The sequence below is a fragment of the Mastomys coucha genome, unplaced genomic scaffold, assembly GCF_008632895.1.
Source record: "Mastomys coucha isolate ucsf_1 unplaced genomic scaffold, UCSF_Mcou_1 pScaffold22, whole genome shotgun sequence".
NCBI classification, from domain to species: Eukaryota; Metazoa; Chordata; class Mammalia; order Rodentia; family Muridae; genus Mastomys; species Mastomys coucha.
In genome coordinates, this window is record NW_022196905.1 from 116,245,366 (window position 1) to 116,255,346 (window position 9,981).

Here is a 9,981-nt window from a genome sequence, read left to right on the forward strand (position 1 = left end):
CTGGAGATCGAACGCAGGACCTTGGGCACCAAGACTGTTACACTTCGCCTGTGACCCACATCCTCAGCCCTGTGCGTGTTTTTGGAGAGGGGATGAGAAGGACTGAGGATGTGACTCAGACTACATGGCACCTGCCTAGCAGGTGTGAAGCCCTGGGTTTGGTGAGAAAATCCGTATCTTTGAAAAACAACATTTTCTGAAAACAGTTGGCAAATTCACATTTTTCTGACTTCATATAAAATTCTACCCTTCCTCTGGGGCATGAAAATTTTCCTTTAAGCACTCCAGATCTTGGGAACATTTTGTAGAACATCTTTATTTTTCTTTTCCGTGTCGCTCAAATCATAGTTCAAAAGTTATGCAATAGGAGGAGTCTCTCGAACTAGGAAAAGGAAACCTTACTGCTTCTCCTGTACAAATCAATCAGCCTGGGCAACCACAAGCTCTTATCTGCTTAACTGGGTCAGTGGAATGACTTTAGCCACTGCCCTGCTTCAACATCAATACAACAATGGAAATGTACACAGGGCAGCCGCCATGCAAAGCTTGTTTTTGTAAAGGAGGAAAGGATTAAATGAGAAACATTTTCAGCTTTCAAGTTAGGAAATTACAAAGTAAGGCTGATGTAACCATCTGAAATAACTAAACACTGCAGATGAGCCCGTCATCAGATGAGAAGGGTCATCCTAAAAAGTATCATAGGTATGAATTTTGTGTTGACTTTCTATCCAGTCAAGATCATTTACCTTGTGGCTAACAACTGACGTAAAGTTTGATTCCAAAGCAAACAACAGGGAATTCTTGAGAACAAGCTATCCTTAAAATATTATAATATGGTGTCTTTACTTCCACATGCGGTATGGATGTGCATAGCATCTTAGTGGAAATTAATGCATTGTGTGTGCTGGAGACTGTTGCTCACAACATAACCACCTCTGTAAACGCTCTGGTTGCTCGTCACATACTAGGAAACCATACAAAAATAGATGGTACTATCCCTGATGATATGCTATGTAAAATGAGACAATAACCAGACTGTAATTCTTTATGTTTCAAAGTAAATACACATTATCCAGGAGGCTCTCTATATCATGAATTAGAACCATGATCAGGGGCTGGAGAGATGGCCCAGTGATTAAGAGCACTTACTGCTCTTGCAGAGGACCTGGCTTTAGTTCCCAGCACTCATATGGGGGCTTATAATTCCCAGTACTAGGAACTCCAACAATCTCATCTGACCACTGTGAGCACCAGACACACATGTGGTACACAGACATACATGCAGGCAAAACACTGAAACATATAAAATAAAAGAAGCAAATCTAGATAAAACTTTTAAAGATCATGACAACAATTCAAGATGGAATTGCCTTCAAAATATGCAAAACAGCATCTGAGAGGCTGTCACTGTGAAAGAGAGGATCAGCCATCCACCTTCACACACTAGCTGCAGATACAGGTTGGGAGCTAACTTGGCACTAGGGTGGAAGTTGGACCAGGGCTTCTACCGCCATCTTGGACGGGTGGTCATAACCTTAGAAGGGGCCATCAATGCCTCCAAAATCTTCTTTTAGACCTTACGTCAAGCTGCAGTGAACTCTGGCTTCAAATTAGATTTCGAATGCCAGAAAGCAAATGCAAAGGGTTAAGGTTGGCTGTTTTTTATTTCTCAAAAGCTAAAATATTTTAAAAACCAAGTTCAGCTCAATTTAGATTACAAAAAGGTATTCTGATGAAGAAGAAATGTGCTCCCTGACTGTATTTTGAAGTAGATGGTTAGAAAGCTAATACAGAGTTGTGGATAAATACAGCCCGTCTTTAAAGGCAGAACGTATTGCTGGGGAAATGTCCTCCATCCCGGGACTTACGTACAGCACAGAGGAACAGGAATGTTTTCCCACTCGGTGAATTTGCAGGGTTGGGGAGAATCGTTCAGTAGACCCAGGGAGAAGTCCTAAATTGGAAAAGCAGCTGAGCCCAAGGTCATCTCTCTTGTTTCCAAATATATCTTGAAACAAATGTAAGAGGGCCACTCTGCTGAGTGTTATCTGGACATATATAGTTTCAATCAAATTCTTCGAGAAGTGTCAGAATAGAAGCGGAACGTTTGTTTGACACAGCCGAGTCCCTGGCAAGTGGTCATCTTGATGGCTAAGGCTCGGCCTGGCAGTGCTGTGGATCTTCCGATGAAAACCCTCCTCACTCTCAAGGGAAAGAAGTCAAGCACCGCGAGACACCAGCTCTCATTTCTTTTTTAAACACAGGAAATCATATAAACTCATAAAAATCTTTCCCAACAAAAATATCTCTTTGAGATATTCTGTTCCTCAACTAAATTCTTTAGAATGATCAAATCTTTTTTCACATACACACACAAAAAAACCCCAACTGTTACATATAATTTTTTTTTAAAAAAAAGATGGGATGATACCTCCTTAAAGGCTGGGTCTTCATATTGGTGTGAAAATACTCTCCTCCCCTTACTATAATAAACATTAACTGGCTGGCTGTCTTTATTGCTCCTCCCCAACTCTATGGTTAAGCCCCTAGACGATCATGTGTTCTTCTCCACATAGAGAATCTCCATTTCATCAACCATTCATCAGCAGTCCATAAGGAAGCTGGGACAGTTGGAGAACCAAGACCACAGGAGAATTGGAGCTGCCTATCACAGGGGCTGCCCATCCCAGGGGCAGCAGCAGCGCAGAGCCTTGGCCATCTGGTTTCCATCAGCCCCTCCCTCATCCCCGGTAGGCTCCTGCCTGTACCACAGGGTAATTCTCTTCTGGAGGTTTCATACGCTCATGGAGTCCCTGCTCCTTTCCAAGTCAGACTATACACGTTCTTTCAGAAGAGGCGGCATCATGGGTGTCACTCTTCATTGGGCAGGCCTAAGATTGCTCAGTCAGAAGGGCTTTTCATCCTTTCAATTTCTGCATTGGTCCCTTAGAGCTCTTGAACCCCAAAAGGATTGCAGCGCACTCCACATGACATAAAGGAAATAAATTAAGTCACAAAATGAGTGTCTGGAAGTCCAAGTGGAGTTCTGCTCTTTGTAATACATGTTGATATCTTGAAATATTGTAGTTTTCATGAATTCTGGGGTAGTTCTGCTTATTAGCTAAAAAGCACTATAAACCACTTCTATTGAGGGTCCCGTTGCTCATATTGATACCTAGACTTCATGCTTTTCTCCCACAGCATGTCGCCTCCAGCTGTCCCCACGGTCATTATCTTGATCATCTTCCAGTCCCAGTCAGTTCCCACCTCTTTGAGGAAGCCTCCTTGACTTTTTTCATCTTCTGGTCTTCCTTAGATCCCTGGTTTCTGATTTTTCTTTTCACTTCCTCACTTTGCCACATTTCCACCCACTTTTATCTCATTACTGCCCAGGGTGGTATTGAACTCCTGAGCTAGGGAGGACCCTCTAGTCAAGAAGCAGGACAGTAGGCACAAACCACTGGCCAGACCCAGATGCTTGGTTTTGTTTGTTTGTTTGTTTTAAGCAGAATGAGCATAGATTTACTTAGGAAAACTGAGAAAGAGCTCCCCAGAGTGGGAGGGCTGGGGAGGAATATTCTAGATGCCTGCTTTGGCTGACCTTCCTTAGCACCAGCATATTTAACACCTGGTTATTAGGTCTGGATGTTTACTGATGCTCAATGTATTTTAGGTCTGTTTAATCCTGCAGGCACACGTTTTAGTTTCCTGTGCCTTTTCGTTTAGTCTAGCTCAGGAGCCCCCTGGTGGGTTCTGGAGGCCAAAGGTAGTGCCAAACCATCCTTCTTATTGTATACTGTTTTCTCTACACATTCATACATATGATAAATTTTAACTTAATGGCAGTAACAATAAAATATGATTTAAAATCAGATACTATGATAAAAGCTATTTAAAATTTATGAATTATTATGACATTTTTCATATATCAGTTTTGAAGTTCAGCTGACCAGATGCAACTGAAGCATCAAAAAGCAAATCTCTGGTGAGGAGGGAGAGGTGAGGAGGGACAGGTGAGGAGGGACAGACAGGTGAGGAGGGACAGGTGAGGAGGGACAGGTGAGGAGGGACAGGTGAGGAGGGACTGGTATACAGGACACAGGATATTAGCACATACTGGTGCTCCTTCCTCTCCCCAGGCCACCTGACCACACACCCGGCCACACACTGAGATCTCTCATCATTTCCTGAACTTGGAATACATATCCCTAAATGACTTTTAAACTTATTTATCATGAGTGTGCTTTTGTGCTTGTATATATGTATGTGTTCCTGCATGATGAGTGTGCTTTTGTGTTTGTATATGTGTGTGTGTTCCTGCATGCTTACATGTGGACTGTGTGTGTAGTGCTCCAGGAGAGCAGAAAAGGAAACCAGTTCCTATGGTGCCAGAGGCAGTTGAAAGCCTCCATGTGGGTGCTGGGAACCCAAGCCAGGTCCTCCGTCAGAACAGCCAGTGCTCTTAACTGCTGAGCATCTTCCCAGGCCCTTAAATGTTTTTATATCTTCCATTTTCTTCCATTAAATTTTCATCAGATTTCCATAAAATCTTAACACAATCCTTGTAAATCTAGACATGTCTTACCTCTTTTTAAATCATTCCTCAAACCATTCAAAATAGATAACATTACTTTCCTATGTAGTAATCGAGTCTGTGCATTTGGAAAATTCTGTTTATTGTGTATACAACTTTCATTTCCATAAGGGTTCAAAGGGCCAACTCAGATCACCTGGCTTAGTGGCAAGCATCCTTACCTGCTCAGCCACCTTGCCTGTCTGGCTATGAGCAAAATGTTTTTAGAGCAAAAATGAGGTTGTTTTACATTTTGGAACTTAGTAAGGCATCACAAGAGAAGATTATGCTGATCTGTAAGTTAATATTCCCCAGTTCAGAGGGAAGTTATGTCTTGGCACTTTATAAAAAAATGGCAAGAGATGTTTATAAAGTGGTCAAAAGAATTTTGATTTTGAATAAATGTAATAAGCATATCTTGTAGTCTCACTACATTTTTTTTTTTGTATTTAAAAAATTATTGGAGTTATAGATGGTTGTGAACTACCAGGTGGGTGTTGGGAATTGAACCCAGGTCCTGTGCAAGAGCAGCCAGTGCTCTTAACCACTGAGCCATCTCTCCAGGCCCCAAATCCATTCTTTAAAAAGGTACTCTAAGTGTATAAATGTTAACAGAATTTAATGCACGCAACAGTTCAGAAACAGATGTCAACTTGTTTACAAATGGACTCCACAGCAAGGCAGCAGTTAAGAGCACAAGTTCTGGATGCAGGCTCTGCCACAGTCATTCCCTGGGTCACAGTGTGCCATCTAACTGTCCTGCCTCACCCCAAGAATCACCTTGCTTCCCCACCGAAGCTTCTGGGGAGAGCCTGGCACATGCCCGGCTCTCAGCAACAGTCCAAGCCCTTTCTTCTTTATCGTGACTGCAGAGCATCGGGAGACAGTATCTGTTAATTTGTTGCTTTTTTAATTAATGTTTTAGCTAAGTCTGTCCTTTGATACCACAGTGCTGTGCCTGAGCCTCTGTAAGGAGGGCGCTGCAATGCAGCTCCTCTTCAGAGTGGGAAGGCAGTCTGCAGCAAGGGCAGCAGCAGACCAGCTTTGCGCTGGCTGGCAGGGCTCCCTCAGAGGTCCCTCCAACAAAGGAAGATGCAGGTGAGTCATTCAAGCACCAGAGCCTGCTGCTCTCTGCTGATTTCTAGGCTATCCACCCAGTGCTACACTAATCAGCTCCTCACAGGGACCTACTGTCACATCCCAGATTCAAGTGGAAACTTAAGACCTCACTGGGAAAGAAGAATCTTTCATTCCTCCCCATATTCTGAATTGTGAATTTCCATAACAGTAAACCAGCTTAGTGACGCAAGGCTCTCTGGTTCTAGAAAGGAAATTGTGAAATTACCAGTGACCAAGAAAGTACCTCCAGTTTGCCAAAAGAGGGAGCTGGGGAGCAGAAAGCACGTGTTACGTCCAGGCCTCTCAAAAAGCTACTTATTTGGACTCTGTGCTTTATTTCTTTATTTCTTTTTGCAAGGACTGGGTAAGAATAAACCATATTCTTGCCCAGTGAACCTGCTTTGTTTTTTAAAAAGGCTGTCTTAAGACAGAAGAGTCAAACATCAAAACACACAGATCATCTTTAATGATCCTTCTCTACCCTCCCCAGACAAAACAGGTACCACATGCCTAGCTGCCACCACAAATGGCTCTAATTAGATTGCCCTCATTTAGGGGAGGCGGAAGGACTCGGCCAGCATGAGGTCAGAGGTAATTACACAGGTGACAAAGGTGCAGATCTGTCTTTTCTGGCTGCAGTAGACTGTCTGAAGACAGTGCGGCACACATGCTCCAGACCTACCGCACCACAACATGGCTCAACTGTGGGCAAGCAAGTTATGGGGAAGGCGAATCATCAGCGTGGGCACCCATTACCTGCTCCCAGAGGCAAACTCCTTCCTGCCAAGCAAGAGGCATGACGTAAGCACCTAGAACTCTTTGTGGAAACAAACCTGTTATTCACCTTCGTCGGGCACCAGCGTTGGGCAAGGACCTGAGTGAGGTGAGGTTTCTCTGAGAAACACAGTTATTTTTTTAATATAGACTTTGCCTTTGTGGAGACAGCTCTGTCTGTGTTACTCATGATGCAATTTCTTTTCCAAATTCAAATCCAAAGAATCTTGCCAATTTACACATTTTTAGTTTGAGTGCATATATAGCCTCTTATTTTACTCAAATTATTTTAAAAATGCTTGGTATCATCTTAGCATTAAAAACTTAAGAAATACACTTGGAAAGTGCATAGACCTTAAAATTTACCAAAAAAAAAAAAAATGTATAAATGCCATGCATGCTAAGAATTCAGCAGAATGACAAACATCAAATAAAAGCAAATGTGACTCAATGGCTTGTTTTAGAATTGCTGCCTGCTGAGTTAAAGCAACACAGCAGCCAGCAGCAGCCTGAAGGGAAAGCGAGCAGGCTCCCAGGCTCTAGCCGGCTCCCAGGCTCTGGGTCCCTTTCCCTTCACTCGCTAGTGTTCTGAGGTCTTCTAGCCTGCTCCCCAGCTCTGGAAAATGTGACCTTGAATTCAGCTGATTGTAACAGGAAGTACATCCGACTTCTAGATTCTTCTTAAAGGGCATATTTACAGGATTATTTCCTGAACCAACAGTGAATGAGAGGGTATTGTCACTGACAGTCAAAGTCCTCACAACAGCTGACAGCCCCAGCCCCAGCCCAGAGAAGAAGAGCTGACTGCAGAGGCAGATTCACAGGCGACATTTTTCTCCTTTATTTGGACCATCATATTAAAGACACAATTATTTTCTAAAATGATTAAGTGCACTCATCAATTAGCCAGTTAGCATATTAACCTTGAAGGAAAATAATGGAGCAAGCTCTTCTTTACTAAGTCCAAGCTGTCAAAAACTGTTGGGGCTAGTGAAAGCTTCTTAATGCTCCAATCAAGTCACTGGCCAGTGGAAGGGAAGTCTGCATGAAACCCATTAAGCTGCGTTACTAAGTGTCCAATGTTACGTAAAAGCTATAAATAACTTGTTCTTTTAGAGGTTTTTCCAATTTGTTTTTCCTGAAGTGATAACGATGTTCTGCTTTAATTAATGAAGCAATTTTGGAGCTGCCTTCGTGTGTAATCCACATACTTGCTCTGTGAAGAGTAAAGATGGGGTGTAATATTCAATCAGAACCTGGAGTGGGCCTGGGGCTGCCTTTCACAACTCCAGAACTTAAGAAGAGAATGACTGAGGTGTGGGGCTAAAAAACAGATTAGCCTCTAGGTATAATGGCCTTATGAGATTTCCCCTGGGGAGTAAAGTGCTGTTTCTGAAAAGTCATCTAGTCCTTCAAGTATTTGTTAAAGAATTCACATTCTGGTTAATAGATCATTAAATACTACTAAAGCCACACCAAGCCTACAGCTGATCTTACAGGACATACTCTACCTTGGTGTCCAAAAATGATTATTGAATTAAGAAGGATTTCTCTCTAGACACTAACACACAGCCTTTCTTCTTTGAGCTTCTGATCTATCAAAGGAAAGAAGGACAATGCTGGGAGCTGACCCTTGTCCAGATAAGAGGGCAAATAAACTGCAGACCAGACTTAGCCAGACACTGGAATGCTCATCTTCTCTCCCCCTCCTTCCCCCCCAGCTCTTCTCTTTTCTTTGTGTGTGTGCCTCTGTGTATGAGTGTGTGTTTGCATGTGTACATGTACACAGATATGTGGAAAGCAGAGGTGGACACTGAGATTCTGATTACTAATAAAGAAGCTTTCAAACAAATATTAAGACTAGATTAAACTTGGGACAAAGAGATCTGTGTCTATTTTACACAACACAAATTTTCTTTTTTTTTTTTTTTTTAAGGATAGTTAAAAAGAACTAGCCTACAAAGGACATACTAACAATTTAAAACCTGGTTTTTCAACTCTAAAGTCAATTTGAAACACAGATTGAAGCAAAAATGAAGTAAAAGAGAACATACAAGTTTAATATCTTTCTTTAATGAAAACCAAAGAAATCTTTAAGTATGTAGTCCACATGAAGCAGAGGCCAGGAGCACATTAGATTCTTAATTTAGGAATCCTACATTAGCTTTCCAGCCTATGTTGCATCTGTATTTTATGACAATTTTTATATTTATAATAATAGTCCTCAGGACAATGCAAGCATTGTATTATGAAGTCCACACTTGGTGAAAATGAGTGAGAATCTTGAGATGAGACATGAATGTTATAAAATACTTAACAAAAATTTTGACACAACTATGCTATTTAAGATCAACAGCCATGACAGGTTGCAGGCTTTATTTGCTTTGCAATCATATGAACAACACAAATGCTTTTCACAACATTAACTGGTTTGTATTTTATAGAAGAGAAAGAAACTGAAGTGAAACCGCAGAGACTGCTGATTTCAGACAAATGCTTCTTCAAACAAGAGATCCTAGTTCCTAAAAGAGTCCTCTAAGTCCGAAGCAGACTGAGAGGAGCATTATCCCATCAGTTCCTACAGCTTGAAAAGCTACGTGGCTCTTAATGGACACATGCTTACATTACAGAGAGCAAGCTTAGCCCTTTCCCATAAAACTCAGGAGACACCACTCGACGGCTAAGCTAAACAAACAATGAAAGCCTCTTCTGCAGTTAAAAAGCCCTTTAAACCCTGATCTGCCTTCACTTCATTTCCAAGACAACTTTAGAAAGGACAGCTAGTCTGAAAGCAAAGGATGAGTAAGTCACTTCCGAGAAGGAAGCACATTACGCAGATGCCGACACGGGGCTCAGAGAACCAGCCGGTCCTCTCCGCCCTCCTGAATTACCTGGCCGATGGAGGCTGGGCTCTGCTGCTTTAGAAAGCATTGTTTTTTGCATTCCATCAGTTGTTCAAGATCACGCCACATCTTTGCTTGCTTCATGTTTGGACCATGACTTTCTCGTACAGCTTTTTGTTTTTCCCGGAGTTTCTATTATTAAACAAAACAAACAAAACAAAACACCAAGAATAATAAATTATTGGTTAAAGGGATTTACTTCTGTCATGTTGCAGAGGAGTATAGTATGTTTTGTACATTTCAAGAGTATTAATAAAGCAAATATGCTCTCTTCTAAAACACTTACACTAAGAATATTTAAAAAGTTAACTAAATTTAAGGTATATGTAGAATAACCTGATGTGGAAAGATGGCTCAGAGGCTAGAAACATTGCTGTTCTTGCAGAGTTGGTTCCCAGCAACCACATGGTGGCTCACAAACATATGCAACTCCAGTCCAGGGGCTCTGATGCACACATCTGGTACACTTGCATAAATTTAGGCCACCATCTATCCACATAAGACAAACATACTGTTTCCCAGCCTTTTGACTAAGATGAAGTTTAAGAATCAAACAATAAAGTCATGAGAAAAATGAGAAGGGGAGGGGAAAAAGGAGAGGAGGGGAGGGGG

At 41.9% G+C, this 9,981-nt stretch overlaps 1 protein-coding gene across 3 annotated transcripts in view; it reads right to left on the reverse strand.

Moving 5' to 3' along the window:
* Ift81 (intraflagellar transport 81) overlaps positions 1–9,981 on the reverse strand; it is a 74,397-nt gene that overhangs the window by 1,293 nt on the left and 63,123 nt on the right. For 2 of the 3 annotated variants that reach the window (XM_031337784.1, XM_031337785.1), the window contains exon 19: positions 8,520–9,501. In XM_031337784.1, coding sequence (XP_031193644.1) covers positions 9,319–9,501 — 183 coding nt within the window. In that variant the 3' untranslated portion in view covers positions 8,520–9,318. Of the gene's footprint in view, positions 1–8,519; positions 9,502–9,981 lie in introns of those variants that run through there. The other variant, XM_031337787.1, reaches the window with a different exon arrangement.